Source organism: Durio zibethinus, chromosome 3 (assembly GCF_047325235.1).
Source record: "Durio zibethinus cultivar Kanyao isolate XHJ-2024 chromosome 3, ASM4732523v1, whole genome shotgun sequence".
In the NCBI taxonomy this organism is placed as follows: domain Eukaryota; kingdom Viridiplantae; phylum Streptophyta; class Magnoliopsida; order Malvales; family Malvaceae; genus Durio; species Durio zibethinus.
The window spans coordinates 2,673,895-2,700,282 of record NC_143164.1 but is presented as its reverse complement, the minus strand read 5'-3'; the positions used below and the strand labels follow the sequence as shown (position 1 = coordinate 2,700,282).

General features: G+C 33.5%; 4 protein-coding genes and 2 pseudogenes across 11 annotated transcripts; 3 read left to right on the top strand and 3 right to left on the bottom strand.

The window, feature by feature from the left end:
• Nucleotides 1-4: 4 nt before the first annotated feature.
• Nucleotides 5-4,539, bottom strand: LOC111274026 (metallocarboxypeptidase A-like protein MCYG_01475; the record flags this gene model as incomplete). The annotated part of the gene is made up of 11 exons (XM_022862284.2): nt 5-360; nt 477-551; nt 637-709; nt 1,226-1,365; nt 2,051-2,176; nt 2,306-2,362; nt 2,447-2,515; nt 2,875-3,012; nt 3,257-3,367; nt 3,448-3,505; nt 4,340-4,539. Coding segments are annotated over 11 exons (1,362 nt in total), but the record flags the coding sequence as incomplete, so codon positions are not given.
• A 5,069-nt stretch (nt 4,540-9,608) lies between these two features.
• LOC111298996 (small nuclear ribonucleoprotein SmD3b-like) lies at nt 9,609-11,350 on the top strand. The gene is made up of 5 exons (XM_022893865.2): nt 9,609-9,843; nt 10,519-10,571; nt 10,699-10,765; nt 10,840-10,896; nt 11,033-11,350. The coding sequence occupies exons 1-5, from the start codon at nt 9,685-9,687 to the stop codon at nt 11,093-11,095; spliced, it is 399 nt and encodes a 132-aa protein (XP_022749600.1). The 5' UTR covers nt 9,609-9,684; the 3' UTR covers nt 11,096-11,350.
• Nucleotides 11,351-11,910: 560 nt separating this feature from the next.
• Nucleotides 11,911-17,865, bottom strand: LOC111299048 (BTB/POZ domain-containing protein At2g30600-like; annotated as a pseudogene). Its single transcript, XR_016340756.1, has 13 exons — nt 17,773-17,865; nt 16,341-17,135; nt 15,891-16,220; nt 15,212-15,441; nt 14,662-14,823; nt 13,938-14,149; nt 13,801-13,846; nt 13,647-13,701; nt 13,100-13,236; nt 12,926-13,000; nt 12,741-12,821; nt 12,358-12,444; nt 11,911-12,253 (listed from the first exon to the last, which is right to left on the bottom strand). The product of XR_016340756.1 is annotated as a BTB/POZ domain-containing protein At2g30600-like (transcript).
• A 702-nt stretch (nt 17,866-18,567) lies between these two features.
• On the bottom strand, nt 18,568-21,825 carry LOC111298194 (cyclin-B2-4-like). 7 transcript variants are annotated; one of them, XM_089758024.1, is made up of 12 exons: nt 21,478-21,825; nt 21,194-21,272; nt 20,952-21,084; nt 20,608-20,664; nt 20,467-20,512; nt 20,247-20,399; nt 20,056-20,181; nt 19,874-19,963; nt 19,546-19,767; nt 19,350-19,448; nt 19,075-19,253; nt 18,568-18,982 (listed from the first exon to the last, which is right to left on the bottom strand). In XM_089758024.1, the coding sequence occupies exons 2-12, from the start codon at nt 21,246-21,248 to the stop codon at nt 18,838-18,840; spliced, it is 1,305 nt and encodes a 434-aa protein (XP_089614150.1). In that variant the 5' UTR covers nt 21,249-21,272; nt 21,478-21,825; the 3' UTR covers nt 18,568-18,837. The 7 variants fall into 7 exon arrangements, with proteins under 7 accessions (XP_089614150.1, XP_089614152.1, XP_089614151.1 ...); XM_089758026.1 differs by having other exon boundaries at nt 20,247-20,378; nt 21,194-21,259; XM_089758025.1 differs by having other exon boundaries at nt 20,247-20,390; nt 21,194-21,259; nt 21,478-21,824.
• A 964-nt stretch (nt 21,826-22,789) lies between these two features.
• Nucleotides 22,790-23,509, top strand: LOC149519515 (U-box domain-containing protein 13-like). The gene has a single exon (XM_089758034.1). It carries the CDS (start codon nt 23,025-23,027, stop codon nt 23,442-23,444), a length of 420 nt encoding a protein of 139 aa, XP_089614160.1. The 5' UTR covers nt 22,790-23,024; the 3' UTR covers nt 23,445-23,509.
• A 380-nt stretch (nt 23,510-23,889) lies between these two features.
• On the top strand, nt 23,890-25,827 carry LOC111298130 (U-box domain-containing protein 15-like; annotated as a pseudogene).
• The last annotated feature ends 561 nt before the right edge of the window (nt 25,828-26,388 follow it).

The window sequence follows — 26,388 nt, the reverse complement described above, 5'->3', positions numbered from 1 at the left end:
GTATGTAACATGCAGCTTTCCTCACGTTGTATTCTATGTATAATGTCAAAGAGGTATGGCCGAAACAATTAGTCTGCCACCCTTAGTTTTTGAAATTCGAGAACAGAACATGAAAAATAATAGTACCGAGGATAACAAGAAAAGCCTGAAATATGTTCTTGTTTCCTGCATTCCAACCTCAAGCAACTCCATTTTCTTCCCATATCTATTTCTCCTCCCTATTAAGTAAGTATCAAGATATTCATCTATGGACACCCATTTGTCCAAATTAAATACACCAACCTTGGTATGGACATCTAGCTGACGTGGTCCCAGCTTAAAAGTTGTGAAAAAGGCAGCAGACCAGTCATTGAGAACTCTCTGAAAATGCAAACAAAATCTTTCTTACTGAAAAAAGTTCAAAAAATATTGTTTGGAAAAGCAATATGAAAAACAAAAGAATGTAAGCAGTCGGTTTTAGAGGCAACTCAACATACCTTTAAGGTGGTATGGTCAACTGGATTGACCATTTTAAAGCAGCCGATTGTCGAGGCTGTACCATCTCCATAGATCTGCCCGCAACATGCAGTTATGGCTGTTAATAAGGTAAATTTGCTCTAGGTTATTCTGTGAAAAGAGAGTTTTCATTTCAAATACCTCGAAGGTAAATGCCATGGGTACTCTTACAACATCATACATGTAATCCGTTGCTGTCCCACGTGTCAGATACCTGAAAGTAGTATAAATATATTGGTGGGATGAGATCGAATGGAAAACAAGAAAACATACTAAAACCCAAAGATTATTTTTTTTTTTTTTTTACTTTTACTTTTTGGTGAGAACATAAAAAAATTTCCATTAAAACCCCAGCTTGAGAACTTTTAATCTCATACCTTTGTTTGCATATACAGCAATTCATTGAACTATAGAGTGCTATTGTATAAAAATGAAGCATTTCAAGAATGAAGTCACTGTCACAGACTATAAATTACTGTACAGGTAGGAATGTTTCCAGAAAATGGCTTCCAAAAGACAACCTTAAAAGAAATGATAATAAAGCTGAAAAAATGATTAGTTGCCAATGCAGAATATTTTATAGCGCAATGGTCCTATCTCTCAAGTTCATGGAGTACTCTCTCTCTCTCTCTCTCTCTCTATATATATATATATATATATATATACACACACACACACATACATAATGATGTCATCACAAATCATCTTTGCTAAGTATAAAAATACAAACCCGACAGAACCTCCACCAGAACCATTCATGCAACGCTTGTGGAAATGAACTTTATTCAGTTCTTCAAGCAACAATCTCATTTGACGTGATGGCAATCCGTCAGGGGTTGTGTTTTTGTGGTCATATGGCAAAAATAGTGCCTAGACGAATTATAATCAAAACCAAGTAGGTCATACAGACGGCACACCAGAACCATCCATAAAGGAAAAAAGATGGACCAAAAAGCATAAAGCAAGCTTGGGCATCAGCCTAGGATGAAAATGAAAGAAATTAAACATTAACTATATCAAGCCCATGTATTAAATTCGCTCCAATAAATACATTTTTGAGCAAAGATGGAAATGCTTCTGCAAAAAGTACTGGTTTCTGACTGCAACAACTGAACTACCAGCAATCGAAAGATACTAAAACGTTATAAAATATAAGAACCAATCTTCTTTTCACTCTGGTATAGACAGAATATCAAATGATTGATTATTATACTATATGCTCTTAACAACATTATCAAATATTCTAAATCCAAAGTTTTCTCTAGATATAGACAGAATATCAAAGATTATCATTTTCTTTATGAGTTTTTGTCATGTATGAATGTTGCAAATCAATCATATTAATTCCTGTTGGAGAAACATTTCAGTTAAAAGAAAATGCCTTTTAGTGCATGTGAATGCTTCCTAGAGATTTCAATGTCCAAAAAAGTATTTTAATGCAGCAATTCTTAGGAAAGAATAGCCTAAGCATTGATAAATAGTTAAGGCAAAAATCAGTAGATGAAGGAAAAAGAAAGAACTATTAGCATGGAACTCAGGATCACTAATCACTTGCCTCCATACCAGAGTGCACATTAACCCATATTTGAGGATCAAATGATATTGCAAGCTTCTGTATGATTTGGGTTTCAGGCTCGCTAAAAGCAGCAGTTCCAGGATTCTCTTCATATGGATCGTAGTCCTATAATTGAAGAAAAAAATTGAATGAAGAACCTCATCCTATAAATGAAGAGAAGACTTAAAACATGCAACTGTAGTAAGAACCATATGAAATAGGATTTGTATGTAGAAAATGAGAGGCATAATGAACCTTCTCCTTCTTACCCCAATCTACACTCCAATTCCGGTTGAGATCAACTCCTCTCCCTGGCAAAGTAACCTAATTTAGACATTTCAACTTATTAACACAAGATCATAGATATTTTATAGTTATAGGATAAATTGCATTATCATTTCTCCTTTCACAAAGCTCTCCTGCTTCAACAAGCTTGCGGCCATTCAAATTCTCCATTGGCACTCCCTACCAAATTATTGGACATTAGCACTCTAGTTATTAATGGTCAATGTATTGTTTCTAAAAATAAGTAAAGAAGCAAGGTGATTTTTTAAATTATTTTAATTTATACAACATATATCCTATAGCAACCTAGCATCACATGTTCACTGAACATGTATGCTTGACTGGACCCTAGGACACATATTACTAACTAAGTGTCAACCTATGAGGATATTAAATAAGAAAATCTTATCCATACTTCCTCATTTAGCAAGTTCGTAATTTGCAAAAACAACTCACTTTGCTATACTATTACAGATACATTAATTCACACTGTGGGAAAACAAAAGCCAAGAATGTTCTTGCAAGTGAATATAAATTACCTTTATAACTACATTTTCAAGGGTACTACTTAGGGAGGCTCGGTCCATCTTGAGTAGAAACTGTTCTTCACTTAAGATTGACAAGATCCGCCATGCCAGTTCAGAGGTAATAAGCTCCCTCCCATGCTGCCTAAAACTCTGGAAGACAAGGAATTATCTGTCAAGAACACCAGCTATTACGAATTTGAGATCATATATTAACTACACATCGGATTAGAATTTAGAAAGGACACTAGCAATACAATGATTGTATGCAAATTTAAGCATTAGATTCCCATCTGTTAAAATTTTTAATAACTAGAAAGCAAAAACATCAATTGGTCTTCCCATACCATTCATAAAACATGATTATGCATAAAACATGATTATGCAGGAAACTTACAAGAAGGATCCGAAACTTCGACCTGTCATCACTCTCTTTCCCGCTCTGGCAATAAGTAACAACAGTGATCTCTGCCTCATAGCCTTTGTTTCCAGCTTTAATTGTTTCTACCTGTTTATGGTACGAATAGTAGTAAACCAAATGCCCACACCATAATTGTTTCCAAATATAAGAAGTTGTAGTCCACCTACAATGCGTTTGTCAGGGTGTCGATGTACCACAGACTTTATCTGTTCGATCAAATCATTACTGCAAAACAGTATAGAAGTACATTAAAACAAGAAACAAAATAATATGGCTCAAAACTCCAAAGTCCAATGGCACTTTCGAACCAAAGATTGAAAAAATATATATATATATATATATATGTTTGGTTTCTGAAACTAGATCCTTCACATCATGTTCAGAAACTTGATAAGTCATAAGGTTGAACAATCTAGACTAGATTAGTTCATTTTCCTTTTCGTCTATTCTCAGACTGTTACTCTTTTTCTTCTCATGTCATGATTCTTGAGATCTAGAAAACCAGTGAACTTAAAAGTATGGCAGAAAGTTCAAAATCTGACGTTCAAATATAGTCTGGCAAATTCCATTATGCCAAATTAATCTCAAAAGGTGAGGGTATCATGTAATTCTTCCGAAACTAGTCTGGGCAAACTTAAATTTTGAGATTTCTTCAACAAAATTTGTTAGCTGTATTTCAAGCATATTAATAATATATTTCCGCAGGTGTTTGCAGCAAACAAACTTTGGTTTTCTTTTTTCTTTTTCGGGTTCAAAAGACTCATTCATCGACAAAAATATTAAAGAAAATTAAAGTTAGAATATTCTGCTCATTAATTCCGGGGAAGGTAAAAAACCATAAAATATATATCAAGCAAATTTAAGATTTTGTCATCAGACTACTAATGGGAAATGCTAAGCTTGAACCTTGAGGCAAGGATTTGATAATCCTATATCCATATTAAATCATACGCCACAAAGAAAAAAACAAAAAAGAGAAAACTTTACTAACTGTTTCACAAACTTCAAAGAAATAAGAGATATTAATAGCATGAAAAATAAAGTAACGAGAAAGAATACCCGGAATGGTAGAGATGGTGGTTGACGGGAGTAAAAGAAGGTTGGGTGAGATTAGCATCGGCGCAAACAAGAGAGAAACTTCGCAAACAAGCAAAAAAGGAGAGGAAAGAAGATAAGAGAAGAAAGGAAGCACCAACGAGCAATCGAATGGGAAGAAAAATGCTGACGCTGTTGGTGCTGTGTAGGGATTTCTGTGTTAATTTTTATTTCATATTTTCTAGGATGAAAATATGTATAAGTGAAGATGATTCCTTCTGTCCTGCAAGGACTTTTTGGTTTCGCTGATGAGTTGGTTTCAAAGAAAAGAGAGAGAGAGAGAGAGAGAGAGAGAATGTGTGGCTTTGTCAGTTTGCCTGCTGGATTTTCCACGTTCAACGGCCTTGTTTTTTATTTTGTTTTATTTCCATCGTAAGGCGGTGACGCTGACAGTAGTGTCGTTCTATGTACTCTTCATAATATAATAATATCAATCTTCAGCGATCGGATTTCAGAAACGGATTTCATAACGGTTAGGTCAAATGGATTTTCTTCTCTCCGTCTCCCTGTCCATTACTATTTACTTTGCTTAGTGGGAGGGGGAAGCCATAAAGATGGGCTGCTGCAAGCAGTAGTGGAGACCACGTCAAACTAAGCTCGGTCCTTTGGTATTTTTGGGCTGAACTCCCTTTGCCTTATTGCGGGACTTTCAACCTTCATTTTTGGGGCTCATTACTACTTTGGTGGCTTGTCGACATGTTTAATCCTCATTTTATCTTTGTTTTAATTTTCTTTAAATTTTTTAGTTTAATTTCCAAATCAACGGTTGGCCAAAAAAAAATTTGCTAATCAACAGTGCTTGATCTATTGACTATAGTATGTACGAAATTCAATGATATAAAGGGCTAATTATTCTCTACAAACATGATGGGCACCGTACCCTATCATGGTTAGGATGAAAACGTCAACTGCGAAGCTCCAGTTACTTGTAACTCTCTTTATAATTTATAATAGAAATAAAATATAGTTTTAACGACAATGACCCAAAATAAGATCCGAAAGCTAATCAAAATGTAAAATTATCGGATAAGATGTATTGATATAAATATTTGTATGGATAATTTTTTTTTTATGATCCATAAGATAATATTTATATTATATTATTTATTAAGTAATTTTATTTAATAAATTATTTAAATTTAATATGTTTGGATAATTATGTAAATTTAATATATTTGGATAATTATTTAAATTCAAATCAAAATCTATAAAATATTAAAAATTTTACATAAATTTTAAATTCAAATATATTAAATTATAAATTACCTTTTTTTAATTTAATCATAATTCTAAATATATATATATAGGCTTAATAAACTTTTATTTACTTTCAAATAATTTTATTTAATATATTATATAAATTAAATATTTTTGGGTAACAATTTAAATTCAAATAAAACTTTTATCAAAAATTAAAAAATTTACATATATTTTGAATTTAAATATATTAAATCATAATTTATCTTTTCTTTTCAAATTTAATAATAGCTTTACATATATATATATATATATTATATGTGTATGTGTAAGCTTAACAAAATTTTATTTGTTGAAATCAAAATCTCAAAAATAAAAATAAAAAGCTCATAAAATGAGAGTATCACCCCCTAACCAATATTATTTTATTCGTTATTATTAGAATCAGAAATTGAAGAATACAAAATTTTTTATTTGACAATTATAGTTTATGAGTTTTGACAAAAATAAATAAAAATTAGAAAGAGTAATAATCATATCATACTCATGAACAAGTAAATTCATGTTATGCCTTTATTTTTCTTTTATTATTATTTTTTTAGTTTTAAAAATAAGTTTGTAATGGTGTTAGATTGTTTTTTCTTTGTTTTTATAATATATATATTTTTTTAGATTTCAATAATGAAAAAAAAAAATGAGCACACATTTAGATTGGTTTCAACTAGGTAATAGGTATAATTCATTTTTTTTTTCCTATTCTATTTTTTTTCCTCTATTTGTTTGTTTCTTCCAATCTTTTGTTTGGTTTTTATATTATATGATATATAAATTTAGATTTGATTTATTTTAAAAAAAGTTTGTTCATATGTATATATATATATATATATAGTTAAACTGGATATTTATTATGCATAAGCATAAAAAGATTTAAATTATATATATGCTCTCAATTTGTATATTTAATCAAATCAAAAATTATAAAATATTAAAAAATTTACATAAATTTTAAATTTAAATATATTAAATTATAAATTCATTTTATTTTTTAATTTAATCATAAATCCAAATATATATAGGCTTAATAAATTTTTATCTACTGTGAAATAATTTTATTTAATAAATTATATAAATTTAATATTTTTGGATAACTATTTAAATTCAAATCAAACTCTATAAAAAATTATAGATTTTACATAAATTTTGGTTTTAAATATATTAAATTATAATTTACCTTTTTCTTTTTAAATTTAATTATAACTATACACACACACACATATATATATATATATACATATATCTCTCTATGTGTGTATGAGCTAAATTTTTATTTGTTGAAATCAAAATATCAAAATAAAAATAAAGAACTCATAAAGTGAGTACATCACCTTTTAACCAATGTTATTTTATTTGTTATTATTAGAATTATAAATTGAAAAATACAATCTTTTTTTTGTTTGATGATTATAATTTATGAGTTTTGGTAGAAATGGACAAAAGCTAGAAAGAATAATAACCACATTATATTCATAAATAAGTAAATTCACTTTATGCCTTTATGATTCTTTTATTTTTATTTTTTAGTTTTAAAAATAAGTTTATGATGGTGTTGGATTGTTTTTTTATTTTATAATATTGATTTTTTTTTTTTTTAGACTTCAATAATAAAAAGAAAATGGGAGCATATTCAATTAAGTTTCAACTAGGCAATAGGTATAGTTCATTACCTTTTTTATATTATATTTTTTATTTTTTATTTTCCTCTATTTGTTTGTTTCTTCAAACTTATTATTTGGTTTTATTTGTATTATATGATATATGCATCTAGATATGATCTATTCTAAAATAAAATTGGTTCATATGTTTATATGTATATATAGATATATATATATATATAATTAAATTGGATATTTGCTATAAGTACAAGATATCTAAATTATTTATAATTCTCAATTTTGTATAATTGGTTTATGTTCTAATAAAAAAACAACTATGTATATGTTAAAGTATATATTTAAAAAAAATAAGAAGTATTAAAAAGAAAATTGTTACAAGCAAATTAATAATTATGTTTTGTAGTTCAATCATATATTATTATTATTTGATGTTTTATTTTTGGCGTAGCTTTATAAGATTTAATAATTTAAGAATATTTTGCTAATATAAATGTCTTTTACAATTTAATCAAATGATATATTTTTTATATATTCATATTACCATATAAACAATTATTAATTTTGACTATTTTATTTTTAATAAGCCAAAATAAAATTTTATTAAAAGTAGTGAAATGGTTATAAATATCTAACCACAATCAAAAGTACAATAAAGCACAGAAAGAATATAAACCCTAAAAAAATTATACCAACATCAGGTGAGGAATCTAAAAGCGTAGATAACAATATTTTTAACACTAAAAAAAAAAAACAATAATAAAAATCTTAATCATTTAAAACTAAACTCTACTTTTTTGATCCAATAAGAAAAAATGAGTAGCCAAATTTTCATTGTTTAGTAAATAAATTGAAAAAATAGTTTTTATGAAAATGAAAAATTTTTTATAATTCTTTGAAATTTTATAAAAAGTTTGACTTTGAAAAAATATTATAATATATATAAACTCTTATTTAGTTGTACCTTAATATTTATGAATGTATAATTATATATAATAAACCAATAAATATTTATATTTTTTATTAAAGTAATATAAAAAATTAAGGTTAATTAAAAAACTTTAATTATTAAAAATAATAAAAAAAAGTTCGTGCATGGCATGGGTTAAAAAACTAGTTCAGAAATGACTTGCTGATCATCAAATGGACTAGGATCAAATATAGCCAATTTCAGGAGCTCCTTATCTAGTTCAAGTATATATTGCCATGTCTTGTTCATCGAAGGTCACCCATGCTTCTATGCCGTCACCAAATTGCTTGTCCACTAGAATTATGCGGAGTTTTCCATCCCAAAACTGCTGACCCATACAGGTTTTCCCACCTAAAATCGGCCTGATACAACCCAAATTACACCACGGGCTAAATCCAAAATGGTCTAATCCACCTTAGGAGAACAGATCGCCTATTTATCCGAGAGTCTCAGAAATCAGAGATTTCCCTTCATCATGATCTCCTAATTTCTTTATAAGATCATCATCAACTCTTGGTATTGCCTCCCTTACCTGTCCTACCAAGTCAGGCAAATCTGACTTATTCTCAGCCTTGCATTTTGCAGATGCTAACCAGAGGAAATTTCCAGTAGAATTCTCCATATTTATCAAAATATCCGAAATAAATAAATATCCAAAATTTTTTATTTTTCTAATTCAAAATCCTATTCATCATATAATATAGATGGAAAAAGATTTTCTTCACTATTTAAAAAATAAGTGGAAGTTTTGGATTGTGATTTCCTATAAATACCTTTTATATGTTAGCTCTACAGACTGTCATAATAAGTGGAAGTTTTCAATGGTGATTTCCTATAAAAGCCTTTTTATATGTTAGCTCTAAAATTACGACAGTCTGAAATAGCCCCATTTAATTACTTCTTATACCTGAAACATCCATTAAGTCCGATACACCAGGCCACAAAAAGACTCCTTTTTAGAACATTGGATCTTGTTAACTTTGAGCTTTTGTGTGTTTTATGTTTTATACATAAAAATTTTGGTCGAGAAGTTTAGGCTCTGTTTGGTTTTGTTAAAATGAAGTAAAAGCCTTCGACATCACTAGAGACTAACTATTAATTACATTATTCGATCAATGTGTTTCTTTGAAAAGTAAATATATATATATGTTTTTAACTTTAGAATTATGTATTTTGCATGGTTTAATATTGAATAGAAAAATCAATACTCAGAGTTACAATATACAGGTACCATACATACCTTTTATTGTAAAGAACCAAAAAAAAAAAAAAAAAAAAACCAATTGATGGAAGTCAAATAATCCAACGCCGCTGATTCACTGATATGTAGTGATTTAATTCGCCCAAGTTATAGAATTACAAATATACCCTAAATTTAAAATTATTCGCTTGAGTGCCTAGGGTTTGTGATTTGTACAAAAGCAGAGCGGAAGATTCAGAAAGAAAGGGAAAAAGGAAAGAAGAGGGAAACAATGAGCCGAAGCTTGGGCATACCGGTAAAGCTACTACACGAGGCGTCGGGTCACGTGGTAACGGTGGAGCTGAAGAGCGGAGAGCTTTACAGAGGAAGCATGATCGAGTGCGAGGATAACTGGAATTGTCAGCTTGAGAACATCACCTACACTGCTAAAGTACCTCTCTTTCTCACTTTTCTTTTCCTTTTTCTTCTTTAGCTGTTCAGTAACGAGTTTGATTTGTTTAACTTTTATTTGAAGCTGAGAAATTTAGGGTTTATGCTCAGTTAGTGATAAAACTTTAAATGTTTCAACATTTGATGTTAGATTTAGGCATTGTATGCCGGAACTGTGGACTTAAGTTTACGAATAGGTTAAATCCTAAGAGGGAGACCAAGAGATGGTTGGAGTTTAATGTTTGAAGTTGGGGTTATCACTCAGCAATCTCTTACTGCTATATCTTGCTTTGTCCTTGGATTTGTTTTATTGATTGTTGTGTCATTCTAGTTTGGTTTCACGTATTGTTGTGTATATTCCAATCAGATTTTATTTAATGGAGTATCTTTGTTCCTGACTTCTTGCATCATGGTTCTTTATTTGATATATCCAATTTCCTCACGATTCAAAGTTGGAATAAGGAAAATGAGGATTTCACTCAGATTGTATTTCCCAATTTTCTTTCTGAAAAAATCCTTGTGATTTAAGTCCATGTTCCTCTCATCCCCCTTTTCAGAAGTAGATGCTTCAAGACCACATTCTCTTTCCCTTTATCTCTAGCTTCTTTTTTGTCCTTCCTCTCAATTACTTCCATTAATAACTGATTTTAAGATGATTGGTTTGGCTTTGCTTCAGGATGGAAAGGTATCACAGCTTGAGCATGTTTTCATTCGAGGCAGTAAAGTCAGGTATTATCTCTCTCTCTTTGCCTTGTCCCCCCTTTTTTTAATGGGGTTGATAAGTGGTATTTGAGAGTATGTTTAAATTATTCCCTAAACTTTGTTTGTCTATTAAAAACTGGACTTATTTTGACAGGTTTATGGTCATACCTGACATGTTGAAGAATGCTCCAATGTTCAAGCGTCTGGATGCTAAAATCAAGGTATGCATCTATTTGTTTTTGTACATTGTGCACTTGTTAGAATAATTCTAACTTCGTTTCATAACTTCTTGAAGGGTAAGAGCTCATCTCTAGGAGTTGGCAGAGGTAGAGCTGTTGCAATGCGAGCCAAGGTAAGTTCAGCTATCCTGAAATTATGATGGAACCAAAAGAATTGTGCTTTTGTTTGCTTAATTTTTATTAATGTCCTTATCTTGTTTCTGTGCTTCAGTTCACAAATTTTATTGTATTTTATTTTTTGTTTTACAGGCCCAAGCTGCTGGCCGTGGCACAACAGCCGGTAGAGGTGTTGTGCCATCTGTTCGTAGATAACTTTGTCTTGTCAAATGTTTTCTATTCTCTTCCGTCAGTAGCAGCGTGCATCATCATAGGTCACCTGAGAAATGCTTTGAATTTATTACCAAGCTTGTACCTCCTCATACTTGATGTGAAAGGGTGACTCTTTTGTTATGTTGAGGGAAAAGAAATTAGATAGAGGTGAATTTATTTTGCCTGGATCCAATTGACTGCTCAATTTCTGTATGCATGTATTGAAATGCCAAAATGATCTCACTGTTTTTAGGAGCATGATAAAGCGTGCACATCTATCCCAGAATTATCAATTTGGTCTTCTGAATCTTATGCCTGCATCGTGGTTTTGTGATTGTAGGGAAGTGCTAGTATGATGGGATCATCTGAATCAGTGACTTCCATGCCATAAGTCTATAGGGATCCTTATATTTGTGTGTTCAATAGCCATTTATATGCATCTGAACGTTGGTAAAAGTTAAACAATGGTAATCTCAGTAGTCTTAAACCTACACAAAGTGTCTACTACAAGAGCACAATGATCCTAGGTTACGTGAAGGTCTTTTGGGTCTTTTGGGGTTGTGTGTAGAAGATGCGTTTGGCGCGTTTAGAGCATTAGCTTTTTACAGTATGTACGGGTAGATCTTATCATGTGGGCGAAGTGACCCACAACAACCGATCTTTACGTGGAATGCCGAACAAGCATATTCTAAATCAAAAGATGCTGGTAAGTACAAATATAGGGTGTTCTATGAAAAAAAGAGCTACCTTTAGAAAAAAATAGGGGTAGTTAGTTTCTTTTGAGGATGAGGACCAGATTATTGAGCAAGTGGAATGAATTGGATAAGGTAGATTCTGTACTCAACTACATGAAATTTATTGGTGCAACTGTACATGGTAGGTTAAACCTAAAAAAAATAAACTTGAAGGAAATGATATTGGAAAAGCCAGATCCTCATAATCCTACTCAGTGGAAGTAACCGTACTGCTCCAGGAAGCAAATGCTTTCCAGGGGCTAGAAGCATCTGTGGTTGCACCGGTGAGTAGAACTCTAAAGAATCTAAACGTAAGCAGAGAATTTGGTCCAGTTACAGGCCATGATGCAAACTAACCTGGCTTGCACCTTGTTTGATCATTCTCGTGTACTCTCAAATCTATCCAAGTCCTTCCATCCACAGAACCCTGGCAAAATCGAGGAGAGTTACCTTACAGTTCGTTTCCATTGTTAGAATTCACTTATTTCAGCACAAGCATCTAAGAATAAATTCAGTTAATATCTTCTTTACCTGAAATTTCCAACATCTTATGTAGGCCCCGGAGCCATCCTGTCTCAATGTGTAGTAGTTGGACGTGAGATGCATTAATCACATTGGCTCATTAGCAGACTGGTACCAGATTTCACTCAAAGCAACACTTGCACTGAAATTTTTAATTTAATACAGATGAGAACAGTATGAAATTAATCAGGCACATGCTATGACTGGAAGAGACCGATAGACAGGAAAACTCAATTGCAGCTGAAACTTCTTTGTGGCTGAAGTCATAGACCATATTATCTTCCAAAGATATGATCCTTATGAATGCATTATTTATGTTTACAGACAACTTAATTCAACCAAATTAAAGTTTTTTTTGGTATGACAGATTAGTGGGAGTACACAGCAGAAACCTGATGATCTTGGCCAATGTCAACCATCCACCATGCACAAATATGTCTGTCTTCCATACGAGGCCCAGCAAAACACGTTCCCTGACACAGGACATATCATTTGGTTGTCATTCAGTTCAGCTAATAATGCATTAGACCTTAGACTTCTTTTTTAGAGAACTTTGGAAGGGTTTGATTCATCATACCTGGTAAGTTGCTGATACCAAAACTTTGGGATCAGTGTATCTTGAAGAGGGAGTGCTAGCTGTAATAGCAATTCTCTGAAGCATGTAGTTAAAGAAAAGGGAGGGGGGGGGGGGGGGAGTAAGGAACAGTAACTGGGTTATGAATGAAAAAATAAAGAGGATTGAGAATTTCACCTTAGACAGGACAGGGTTAACCCATGGATGTTCACCGTATGATGTCCCAGCGAAGTACAGAACTCCATTGCTATCCCCATCACATATATACTGGAGCTCCTTATAACTGGATCGTCTATGTTGAAATCTTACACAACAAAATAGAATCCAATGTTAGTCAATTAATTGCTCAAGAACACTGCACGTACGCCATGGTGTAATGGCTCTTTGAAAATTCTTTTCTAAAAGTCTTCTATAACAAGTATAGCATCACTAAGCAAGATCTAGATTAGCTCTTTCAGAAAGAACCAAAGGAAACATGACTAAATAACTGCTTTGGTGGCCAGAGGAGTACTCATAACAAAATTAGAGAATACGGCAAACAAACTAAAACCTAAGAAAGAGAGGAGATTATGGTGGACTTGGTTTCTCTTCACTGCTTTAAGTATCAGATTCTGAATTTTAATTGCCATTTTCTCAGTAATGAAAATGACATTTCTCTTCAGAATGTAAGCCCCTTATGACAAAGATATCAAAATGCGTAAGTGCAAAAGAAGACTTACTTAATGGTAATTTCCATGTATTGCCTCTCCACATTCTATGTAATTAATGGCTTTCTTAACCTATTTCATAAACATAGAGACATTAGTATTGGAGGAAATAAAATATCAGATTGAAACACTTGTCCAAAAGGTTTCTTTGAAGAGAAACAACAAACTTACAAGATCACCAAAAGCAGTCTGCCTGCTTAGACTGGTATGTTCCAACAGCAACATCATTGAAGATAATAGTAGTTGATAGTTGACTATAGCCATATTCTTAGCATAGTAGATATCCTTATATCCAGATTTTTCTTACCTTCTTAAGCAGGAGATATGGCAGTAAAGAAAACCTCACTGATGGAAGCAAGTCATTAACAAGTTGAAGCCTATCCTTGAACAGACTTTCTAGAGTTGAATTTACTATTATCTCATTCACCGCCTCCCACCCACACAATTTCTCTGCTTTCATGCACCACATCAAAATTCCATCAAGAACTCTTTCTTTAGATGTTACTGTTAGCTCTGGATGCTGCAAAGAGTCCATAATTTATAATAAGAAAGAAGGAACTTATCATGTGGGATACATCATAACTAACTCTAAATCTACATTATAACTTGCATAAACCAACCAAAAGATGGGTCTGAGATATAATTTCCCCAAATCTAGCAATTTAATAAGCAAAAGCAACATTGACACAACAATAGAGATAACTCCAGCATATTTCTTTAAGTTTCTTCATCTCTATCTATATAACTAATTAGCCACTTTGGTCCATTTTTTTAAATAAAACAATCATTTTCTGTGTTGTACTCGTGTAGCAACATAAACTACTGACTCATAACAACCCAGCTTCTTGCCCTTTAAGTTGGAAATTATACTCTAAGAACAGAGCACTTGAGCCTAATCCTAGTTGAAAACTATTTGACAATTTGTGAGTTTAAAACAGGACACACTCTTATGTAGTTACACTACCCTTCACTCAGTCACTTATTACACCCAAACAAGTTAGCTAAGATAGATCTTAACAAGTGAAAACCCACCTGAATAATATTTGTAAAAATTGTCTCATCTAATGAGATGAATGCAAAGCTTGCAATTGTGCAGTAGTCAAAGTGCATTGCAAATCTCCTTTCACAAGTTTCTTCGATAAGTTTACATGAAGGGATTGATGAAACCACTTGGAGAATTGGACAGACAGAGTCCTGCAACAAAGTTCAATAGTTAGCTTCACAAGCAACAGCATTGTGAACATCTGCAGGAAAACTAATTATATTAGCCCTATTCTCTGCTTCCTCGTCAATTAAACTTGTGCATAATAGAAAAACTCATGTTGTATGACCATCTTCCACTAGGAGAACTCCATCCCTGCATGTAACATGCACATGAAAGGTATCAATATTTTATAATTCATTATTATAAAAGGGGTCTCTTCTTTTGTTTTCAGAACTCCAAAACCGCAAGTCAGTTCTCCATTCTTTTAATTCTATGCATACAAAAAACATAATGAGACACTGGCGATAAAAAGTGTCTGCATGGCTCTAACAAAACCACCAAATCAAATTATTTCATAAGCTTAGATTAGTAAACTACCTCTGAGAGGCATTCTAAAAGCATTTTGCAGCATTCCTGATGAAGAAGAGAGATTCCAAATTAGTCAGCAATAGAAGGAGCTAGAGTAACAAGGCACCAAAGTCCTTGGTATCCTCAATACTGAGTTCCCCACTGTACATGAACTCAAGCGTAGTCTTCAATGCTGCAGGAGACACATCCCTTAAACAAACCTCAGGCGAGTTGCTCTCACACATTCCATTTGTGAACATCTGAGGGGTAACTAATTATGTTAGTCAAATGTTGTTGACACAACCAAACTGAGAATCAAAAAAATTGGTGAAAATTGAAGAGACATGAAGCTTTAACCCACTCATTTTGTAATGAAAAAAAAGTTTTCCTTTTTCAGTTTCTTATTGAAAATTTGATATCAATGGCAAAGCAAAGAAAGCCAAACAAAAAAAAAAAAAATCTTTATCCAAAAACTTTCAACCTTAAATGAATATGATGAAAAGCAATATCAGTAAGAAACAGATCCTAGCACACCTTCAGTAAAGTTTGGCTAATATATATTATTTTGAAAGTACAATTTATTTCATTTAATAGACTTCTTTTTCTTTTGGCAAGATCTCATAAATGCAGAAGAGACATGCCTATAGTTTAAGAATTTTTGTCGTACATTTTTCTATAGCATAATCCACAGGAGGCATGAGGTCCTCACCTTTGCAAATGGGACACTATACAAGCCGAGAATAACTTTATGAGCCCGAACAATGAGACCTTGACCCTCAATGTAAATGCTAATGTCACTGTACTCGCCTGTTGAATGCAATTGTTGGAGCCTCTGCATGTTTATCGGGAGCCCAGAGGAGAAGGTTCCTCCATAATAGGGATGAGAACTTGAATACGACAATTCCACATTCCTACCCAAGTCAAACAACTTTTTATTTACTATAAACCGCTCCATTACTTCCTCACATTGCTTCACTAATGGCAACACTTCAAACTGTAAGCTCAGAGCCCACAAGGAACTAAGTTGTGTCTCTGAAATCTAGGTCAAACAGAAGCAAGAAATAAGAAAAACTAGGACGCGAGAATCAGGAATAGATCCTTTAAATTGATAGAGAATGCCAATAACAGTGGACTCCATAGAGGAAATAATAAAAGATACCTGTGTTTGGCCTGCATATACGTATTGAAGAAGCGCATGAGGAATTGGATATACTACATGCTGTAGCTCAACAACATCTCCATCTGATGAGCTCAGAGAAAAGTTTCCAGATGCCTGCAATATAACCTTATGAGCAGGGACAGGCCTTTCCTTCTCAACAACAATGAAGAACATATCAGATAATTCCCAACTCTCAAGAAAATTTTCAAGTCCCCACTTCTCATAGCCCATTTGTTCATATTCCAACTCATCACCATCCCCTCCATTGTATTCACCACAGTCCACTTGCTTCCACAGCAACAAATGATTCAGCGTCAAGGGCAATACGTTAACATTTCGATAGCCCACATGTTTATACCAGCTACTAAGGCCAACATACTGAACACTACAATTTGGTTTTGTATGTAGCCACTGGAACACAAGATTCTGAAATGGGTATCTTCCTTTACCAATACTAATCAATCCATCGTAGAAACTGATCCAATAACTCTGGAATGCTGAAGAACAACATAGGGCAATTCGTTCTACATCAACCATAGTTTTCCCGCCCACCTCAATTTTCAATCTACGATTCCTATGACTACCAATGATTACAGTATAATGAGGACTGTTATCCCTCTTATAATGGTAGTGCTGACTTCCAACATTCTCCCCAAACACCACAGTAACATCATTGTGTGCAAAAGCATCGAATGCTACACATCCCCTGCCAGCCTCCCGGAATTTCAAATCCTTTCTCCAAGCACACTCAAAGGGAGCTACCATGATGAACTTTTTTTCTTTTTTTTCCATAATCTTTCCTAAAAGAAAAACCAACACTTTTCACTCACTTGAAACTTAAGCTAGAAAATCAGCCGTATTTACAGGAACCTGAGATGGTGAGGAAGATATCACCACCACCTTCTGTATCTGATACACACAAACACACACACACAAAAGGGACAAGTTTGCAATAAAGGAAGAAAATAACAATCTTAGCTTGTAATTAATCAACCTAAAACACGTTAGCTTACATATTCAAGACTAAAATTATTCCAAAAACAGATGCTGACAAGTAATAAACTTTGGGTGGGGAGGGGGTTAAAACTAAAGCACGGTAACGGTTCAAACATCGCTATCTGAGAGAACCTAGAGACTTGGAATCGTCCAACTTGACAAAAAATCTAAACCCACCAGCTGCTTTTCGCTCAGTATCAATCATACACCACATTCTTATCCAAATAAAAGATCAATATGCAAAAAAGAAAAAAAATCTCCAAAGATAACCTTAAAGTTAGCCCACGAAAGTCCACACAACAGACAATTACAAGACATAAGATGGGTACCGATGGCAACAGCTTTCGCTTATAACAGAAAAATTCACTTTTTACAACACTGTTTGAGGGCTTTTTCATGGAGGGTTTTTTTTTTTTTTTTCCGTTTTTCAATTTACCTGGAAGAATATACACGGGATCATAAACGAAGGGATACACTTTGGATAAATGAAAACGAAAATTCTTCGTAATCTGGCAACCTGTTCTTCTTTAAAAGATTTTGTAAATGAAAATATGAAAAGAATTTATTGGTAAAATTTGGTGTTAGTGATGGGTGGTGAATCGTGGCAATGAGTGCGAGGCAGCTGTGGATGTTATGTGACATTGACACGTAACAGAACCCAACAAGATTTATTATCCGTCTATCTCTGTCCGCTGACAATGTCAGACCACATTGGGATCATTACTTTCTTTTTTAATTCTTAATTTTTTTTTCTTATTTTCTAATAATAGATTTTATTTTTAATTTCTAAACGCACAAACTGCCGTTGTGAGGTCGCAAATGAAATTTGCATTACAAGTTACTTGAATATTTGCAATCCAACCCTTTCTTTTTCTCTCTTTTAATACAAATCAAAGAAAGAAGAAACAAACTAAAATACAAATCTTTTTATCCATTGAGACAAATCTTTTTATCCATTGAGAACCATAAAAGGAAAAACCTATTGAACAGAAGGAAATGAAATATATAGAAACAAACAACATCTTGTTGCTATAAAATATAAAAAACTAGAAGGAAGAATTCAAAGGGAAAAACACCAAGTCAGTATTATATTTTATTTTTAATTTCTAAACGCACAAACTGCCGTTGTGAGGTCGCAAATGAAATTTGCATTACAAGTTACTTGAATATTTGCAATCCAACCCTTTCTTTTTCTCTCTTTTAATACAAATCAAAGAAAGAAGAAACAAACTAAAATACAAATCTTTTTATCCATTGAGACAAATCTTTTTATCCATTGAGAACCATAAAAGGAAAAACCTATTGAACAGAAGGAAATGAAATATATAGAAACAAACAACATCTTGTTGCTATAAAATATAAAAAACTAGAAGGAAGAATTCAAAGGGAAAAACACCAAGTCAGTATTATATAGTCGTAAAACCAGGGGCAACTTGTGTTGCTCGATTGCACCCCACCCCCCTCATTTCCTATAAGCACCAATCAATGTTTTTAAGCTGTGCTAGAATCTAGCCTCCAAGAGAAAAGTTGCTGGCTCACTTTTTGCAGCATAACCGTACTTAGATGTACTGTACTTCCTTTCTACACCTGTAAGTTTCCCTGTCCCTGCCTTCTGATGGAAAGTAACCATCATTCTTGAGCAATCCCTACACAAAAACAAGAAATAGCTAGAGTAAGTTTCAACTGGAAATACAAAATTTGCTCATAAATCATAATAACAAATAGATGAAAGACTTACATAAGCTGCTCTTCCGAATAGGTAGTATACCACTTACTGGTCTTGCTCCAATGCTTAGACCCTCTAAGAGCACACTGAGCAGTGAAAATAGCAGCAGCAGCTAATAAAGAAGGTCGAAACTTAAGCATTTCATATTCAACTAGGCAAAGCTCGATCATGAAGAATGACAGAAGCTCAAGCTGGTTCAACAAAGTCACATTTAAAGCCATCTCAGACTCATTTAAATAACTTTGTTGGATAATAAATGCAAAATGACCATGTTTGTTGTCACGAACCTTCTTGTCAGATTGAGCAGCTTTGAGAAATCTCCTCATAAACACATACGGCGTAGGAAGGGATAGATTGAATTGTAAGGTATTGATCATCAATTTCTCCTGCAAATCAAGATGTATGTCATTTCTATTTCCTATTGAGTCATCAAAACATTAAAAAACAAGGTGAAATTATGAAACGCAATATTGAATTACAAACCATATCAAGCACTTCTTTCCTGCTGTAAGCCTTGTCAGAAATCAGAATCAGATCCTCTACAACAGGAACAGAAACTTCTTCATATTTGGAGGCAAGAAGCATGGCTGTTACTCCAACCAGCTGAAGTTTCTTCCTCACTACTTGTTGAACCGCTAAAAATCTATCGATTAGATTGACTGTCAGATATAAGGTCTCATCCATCAGCTCTAACTTGTAGTGAACCTGTCATTCCATAATGCTTATTAATGATGGATTTTTAAATTGCCAGGATTCTACCTAATTCATCTGTAACAAGGACGCAATGTCAGTTAGTGCAACATTTGCATACCTCTATCAGCCAGTCAATGAGGATACCTCTCATCCTTTCATTAATGTCATATTGCTGTGCCATATAATTTGGAGGAACACAACCAGTACACTGCAAAAACTTAATGAAGAAGTTCAGAAAATCAACCAAAAAAAGAGATTAATAAGTACTCAATCTTAAGTTGCAACTGAAAATGAAATCACCTCTGCTTTCCTGTAGAATTTGTATAAATCATCAATGTACTCAACAACTGCAAGCGGATTCTTTTTATCAAAATTGTCAATGTCCACAAAAGGTTCTTCATCCATGTCTTCCATTTCAACCTCCTCCTGCAGGGGAGACAGAATCAGTGCTATTCTGAACAAAAGGATAAATTAATGGAGGTGTCCCATACCATCCGGTCAATCTCTTCTAGCATAGCTTCTGTGTGTTGCACGAACATTGGCACATCGAAGTCACTGCTCTCCTTGGGATCATCCACATCTATGCTGGTGCAATCTTCAGATTCATTTGAAACTGACACTGACTGGATTGGTTTCTTTATTTCCTATTAATCTAACGTGACTGAATAATTGAGGATAACACCAATATTCTTTCATTGTAAAAAATGGTACCTCAGTTTTGATTTGCTGCTTGTTAGCCATCTGGGCAGCAAACTTCCTGATTAGAAAGAATCATAAGCAAAAGGATGAAGTAGAAGATATATTTTGGCAATCAAAACATACATCATAAAACTAAAAGAAAAGGTTACTAGCCTAGTAATTGGTCTATGCAGAGGTATTGGTGGGATCTTATCACAGACTGCATTTCTTCTGAAAAGAGAAAAAAATGGACAAAGAATATTAAAACTCTGCCTTGAGAACACAACTTTAATTTCTTGCTGCTGAGAAAGAGAGAAATAAAAAACTGTTTTCTAAAAGTGAAAAAATTGTCTTTTTGGACCATTGAATACCATGACAGACCCCACTTCCCATATACATCATTTCTTCAATCTCATTCAGGAATCAGAAACCAAACCAACAATAGCTAACTCAAAAAGATCTACTTTCTTTTTTGTTCTCAGCAGCCTAACAGAGAGAGGATGTAAGAAAGAACTCACTCAGATAAAGGTCTTTTGTTTACTGCACAAGGGTAAGGTGGATCTCCAATTACGTTCCGATTAATAGTGCTTAATGCTCTTCGATTCTGCCCATTCGCCGCCACGAACTTCCCTCCACAGGCACGCAGACCCCCTTTTATTGCAAATTACAAAAGAAAAAACATTTCTTTAACACTTTAACTTTCGAAATTTTATTTAAACATCAAAAGAGAGGTTACAGAAAATGGGGTTGAATTAATCACCTTGGAGATATGAGGGTCCGATGACTCCAGGATTGTTCTCATCCGATCCAGCCATTCTTTCCGTATCTACAGACAACAGCTGTAAACAATAAGAATCCGCTTAAGATAGGCATCCCCAAACTCCAGTCGAAGATCATCAAGACCCCCTTCAGTCTAAATTAAAGTGATCCTTTTCTTTCCTTTTTTTTTTTTTTTGGTTGAAATACGCAAAATTGAAAGAAATGGTAAAGACCCAATAAAGAAAGAATATCAACAAAATATTAAATCAGAAAATAATGAAGAACCTTTCTCAAAAGAGTTTCCTTGTTGATTTCTCCCACTGCCAGATTCCAAAACCCCGCTACCTTTGATGTCCACTTCACCGAAAAAGGAAATCGAAGAGAGAGATTTCTCAATAGAATAACATTTGAGGCTTGAACCGCGATCAAATTGATCTCTCTCTCTTTCTCTTCTCGTTCAGGCTTTTGGGGTTTTTGACACAGAAAAGGACGAAATTATGAAAGGAAATTGAGACGCAAAGAGCGGATAAAATGTCCGCTCATGACCTTTTATTGTTTTTAAAACTAACGGCTAGTAAAGTTTAGCCGTCCGATCTTCTGCGTACGCTCAACGGTTACCTTAGCATATGCTTTCAAAATTTCCACTTTTTTTTTTTCTATTACTAACCTTTTTTTTAATGATAAACATAATCCTTCTAATCTAATGGCTATGCTGCCTTATTTAATTCTTCCTTTATCCTAATTCTATCTGAAATACCAGTAATATTCTGCCACATTGTCCGAAAGCATACACTCTATAGTAGTGTACATGTTTTCTCGACCGTCTTTTCAACTCTATTAACAACCGTTGATCTTGATGATAGGAAATCCATTATAAATCATTGTAAATCAGGGGTTCACATGGAATTCACCAATGATTCTGACGGTTGATGATGTGTTACAATGTTGACGAATCTGACAGAGAGTAAAAGATTAAAGTATGTGATGGTGATTATGTCAATGATGATTTGACATGGTCCTCAAAAATTAGAACAGTCATCCGACAAAGAGAAGGGATGGCAGCCTGGCAATGGCAAAATTTAGCAGTTCAGCATTCATTGTTTCACATTAAAATAAGAAAAAATAACGAGAAAGCCGTTGGACTTGAATTGGGCCACTGTCCTACAAAGTTTCCATTTAAACTTAGCAGGTTTAAAGGTGAAGTAAAACTTTTTTTTTTCATTTAATAATCTAATACGAATATTTAGCTTCCATGTGAACTGAGCATTGGGTTTTTGGATGGCAGCAATATTTTATGCATTCCTATATATATAATTAATTCTCTTGTTTGAGGAACAATAAACTATATATATATATATATTATATAAATATTATATAAATGGTATTGGGGCTGAGGAGGGAAGGCTTATTAAATGGCCAGTTAATATACATTTAATATTTGACTTTTAACAGAAGCTCCATTTTATCTTTTTAGTCTTCTAGCATGAGTATAAAAACCCTTCATTTAAAAAACAGAAACCTTGTTTAGCCTATTTGTTTTTTTTTTCCCAGATAACATTATGGAGTTCTTACATGTTCGTATATTTTTATTCTTTTATATGTGTTCATATATTATTATTAACTAGGGTTTAGGGTTTTAAGTTTCTTTTGATTTCCCTCTACCCTTTTCATTCCCGGATCATCATTCATGTTTAACATTTCTCATCTCATCTTAATTTCAAAACCACTCCGATTATTTAGTCTGGCACAAATTGACCCGCGCAAATTAGAGAAAACTAAGCCATGAACGACAGTTCCTATGAAACGCAAACTGCAGATGGTGATGTAAGGAGATGGTGAAGATGGAGGAAGAGAATGGAATGAATACACCAATCGATTTGGTTGATGAAACAGTTAGTCTGATTGAAGATGTTGCTCGACTTGGAAATTTCCCTAGAACGCAAAGAAAAGAATGTTACAACCTCGTTAGGCGCATGAAGATTTTGTTGCCTTTCTTCGATGAGATTCAGTACCTTGGCTCCCCGATTACTGATAATGTTATCGTTTGTTTGTCAAAGTTGAAGAAAGTAGTTCGTTTGGCAAAGAACCTACTGAAAACTTGCAATGAGGGAAGTAGGATTTATCCGGTGAGGATGTTTGTAGATTTGGGGTGTCATTTTTTTTTTTTTTTAATACATCTGACGGATTTCAAAATTCACAATGTTGTTGCTTATTTAGACAGTATCCTTCGTAATTCAGACGCTGGAGAGTGAGGCTGCTATAATTATCAAATTTCACACTGTTTATGAAAAGTTATGCCAAGCTTTGCATGAGTTGCCTTTCGAGGTATCTGTCGAAGTGAGGGAACAGGTAGGAAAATTAATATTCATCTTTCTTGTCTTCGAAGGGTTGTTTTGAAAGCAAAACTGTACTAGATGCCTGCCTTCATCCATCTTAATCTCACAACTAAAAGTGACAGACCCAACAACATTTAGCCATAGTTGGCATTTGAAGTTAATTTGAACTAATTGGGTGCTAACATGTATTGTTAGAAGTATATACATAACATTGGGACACATTATATAAGGAGGAAAGTTTGGCAAGTCCTTGAGTCATTCCTCTAATTTACGAAATTGAGCTTTAAGATGTATGTACGTATGTATTATGGTCAGAGAGCTCTATCTCAATACTAACCTCAATACGATAGTTTGATAGAATATGCATGTATTCAAATATTAACAATTTCCATTTTAACAGTATGTATATGTTACATGTTTATTTAAAATTTATTAATTTTTTGTCATGCGGTTGGTATTCAGGTTGAACTAATGCGGACACGATTAATCCCAGCTAAAAGGAGAGCAGATTCTCAGGATATAGAACTCGCAGTAGATACGATGGTGGTATACTCAAAAACTGATGAAAGGAATGCTGATATACGCATAATTAATAGAAAGGCTAGCCAAAAATCTAGATCTGCACACTGTTGAGGACTTGAAGATTGAAACTATAGTTGTAAAGAATCTTGCTACAGCAATAGGCCAAACTTCAGAGTCTACACAGCAAATTATAGAACTTCTCAACAAATTCAAGCAAATTTTAGGCAAGGAAGTAACCAATGTTCTTGATGATGCTGTCATGCCTAAAATTTTGGTGAAGTCCCATTCTTTGGTAATCCCTCGTGAGTTTTTATATCCAATCAAACTTGAAATAATGACAGATCCTGTTATTGTCGCGAGTGGACATGTAAAGTCATTATTTACACCCTAACTCAATCTTGTCCTTTTCAATTAGCAGTTGAATGACAGCAAAATGATAAGATCATTAATTAACTGTATGTATCGACTATCGACTACTAGAAGAAAAACATGTAAAAGATTTTAATTATTAATGAATAGCCTCGCTTGGGTCATATCCCATGCTTTTTGATGTGCTTGGCAATTTGTATGTCAATTACTTCACTAGATCATCATGTTATGCGATGGAAAACTTATGTATTTATATATTTAATTACGTTTCAATATTTTCCAACCAAATTCAGAGACATTTGAAAGAAAGAGCATACAGAAGTGGTTTGGTTCTAACCATCGCACCTGCCCAAAGACAAGGCAGACTCTAGCTTACTTGTCACTTGCGTCAAATTATGCACTCAAGAACCTTATCACACAATGGTGCGAGAAGAGCAATTTTAAGCTCCCCAAGAAAGAGGATTTTAAATCTTCCGAAGGCTCCTCTGTTGAACATAAAGAAGAAACCTCATGTTTGGTTGAAGAACTATCTTCCAGTCAATTAGAGAAAGGCAATAAAGGATATTCGTATGCTTTCCAAGGAAAACCCCGAGACTGGAGTTTTGATTGCTAAAAGTGTACCTATCTCACCATTAGTGCAGCTGTTGTCCTATCCAGATTCTAAAATTCAAGAGCATGCTTTGACAGCTCTATTGAATTTATCCTTCGACGAGTCTAATAAGAAGCTCATAACTAATGAACAAGCAATTCCATTACCAGCTATAACAGAAGTCTTGCAAAAGGGAAGTATGGAGTCAAGAGAGAATTCTGCAGCAGCTTTATTTAGCTTGTCAATGGTTGACAAGAACAAAGTGACGATAGCTCTGGCAAATGGCATTCCCCCACTGGTAGATTTGCTGCAGACCGGGACAATTAGAGGTAAAAGAGATGCTGTCACTGCACTGTTCTTATCTCTCAACCAAGCCGATGAAGCCAGGGCCATTGATGCTGGCATTATATTACAATTACAGCTGTTACTGGAGGACAAGAAACTGGGCATGGTTGATGAGGCCCTCTCCATCTTCTTACTTCTTGCAACTCATCCAGAAGGGAGACATGAGATTGGACAGCTTTCATTGATTGGAACTCTGGTTGACTTCAAGAAAGATGGAACCCCTAAGATTAAGGAGTGTGCAGCCTCGGTTCTTCTTGAGTTGAGTTCATTCTTGCAGCACTTCAATGTGGTGTATATGAGCATTTAATAGAGATCTGGCATAGAGGAACGAATAGAGCACATAGAAAAGCAAATGCTCTTTTACAGCTTATAAGCAAGTCTGAACAAATTCCATAAATCTTTTCTCAAGTGCATCAATTAATTGTTGATTATGCTTTTCCTTTTTCATTTTGGGGTCTAATTCTCTTTGTTCATGTTGAATAACTATATATATATATATATATATCTGGAGAGAGAGAGAGAGAGAGAGAGAGAGAGAGATGATCATGTCCTGTTCACTGGTATTATTAATTAATTCAAATTTCCAAACATTTAATTGTGGCGTTAGTGTTATGCTTGTACGGCATGCATATTATTATATGACATGAGGGAGTCCATTAAGAGTCATACTGGTCTTTGGTTATTATCTTAATTTTTGTAATAATTTCTAATCTCTCTTATTCTTATTTTCCCTTATTAGTTTCTAGTTAATTAATGTAGACAAATTAATATTATTATTGCTGAACCACAAATGCTTATTAATAATATACAAGTTTAGGTATAGGTTTTAAGGAGTTTTTACCTTGTATAATTAATGCAGAGTTCGTTATTTCTATTGCAACATTGAGGCCTTAATTATACCAATAATGAAAATATAACATACAAGAGTTGGGACATTTCAAGACTTCAACATGAACAAACAAACTTACGGAACGGGCCCAACGACAATGTCGTGCCGCTCCATGATTCCAAAAGCCGTTAACCAATAAAAACTTG

Coding starts and splice junctions, on each gene's coding strand:
- LOC111298996 (XM_022893865.2), top strand. CDS start 9,685: ATGAGCCGAAGCTTGGGCATACCGGTAAAGCTACTACACGAGGCGTCG. Junction 9,844..10,518: donor ACATCACCTACACTGCTAAA/GTACCTCTCTTT, acceptor GCTTTGCTTCAG/GATGGAAAGGTATCACAGCT. Junction 10,766..10,839: donor GTCTGGATGCTAAAATCAAG/GTATGCATCTAT, acceptor AACTTCTTGAAG/GGTAAGAGCTCATCTCTAGG.
- LOC149519515 (XM_089758034.1), top strand. CDS start 23,025: ATGGTGAAGATGGAGGAAGAGAATGGAATGAATACACCAATCGATTTG.
- LOC111298194 (XM_089758024.1), bottom strand. CDS start 21,248: ATGGCTGGATCGGATGAGAACAATCCTGGAGTCATCGGACCCTCATAT. Junction 21,085..21,193: donor CGGACCCTCATATCTCCAAG/GTGATTAATTCA, acceptor TTGCAATAAAAG/GGGGTCTGCGTGCCTGTGGA. Junction 20,182..20,246: donor TAGAAGAGATTGACCGGATG/GTATGGGACACC, acceptor TCTCCCCTGCAG/GAGGAGGTTGAAATGGAAGA.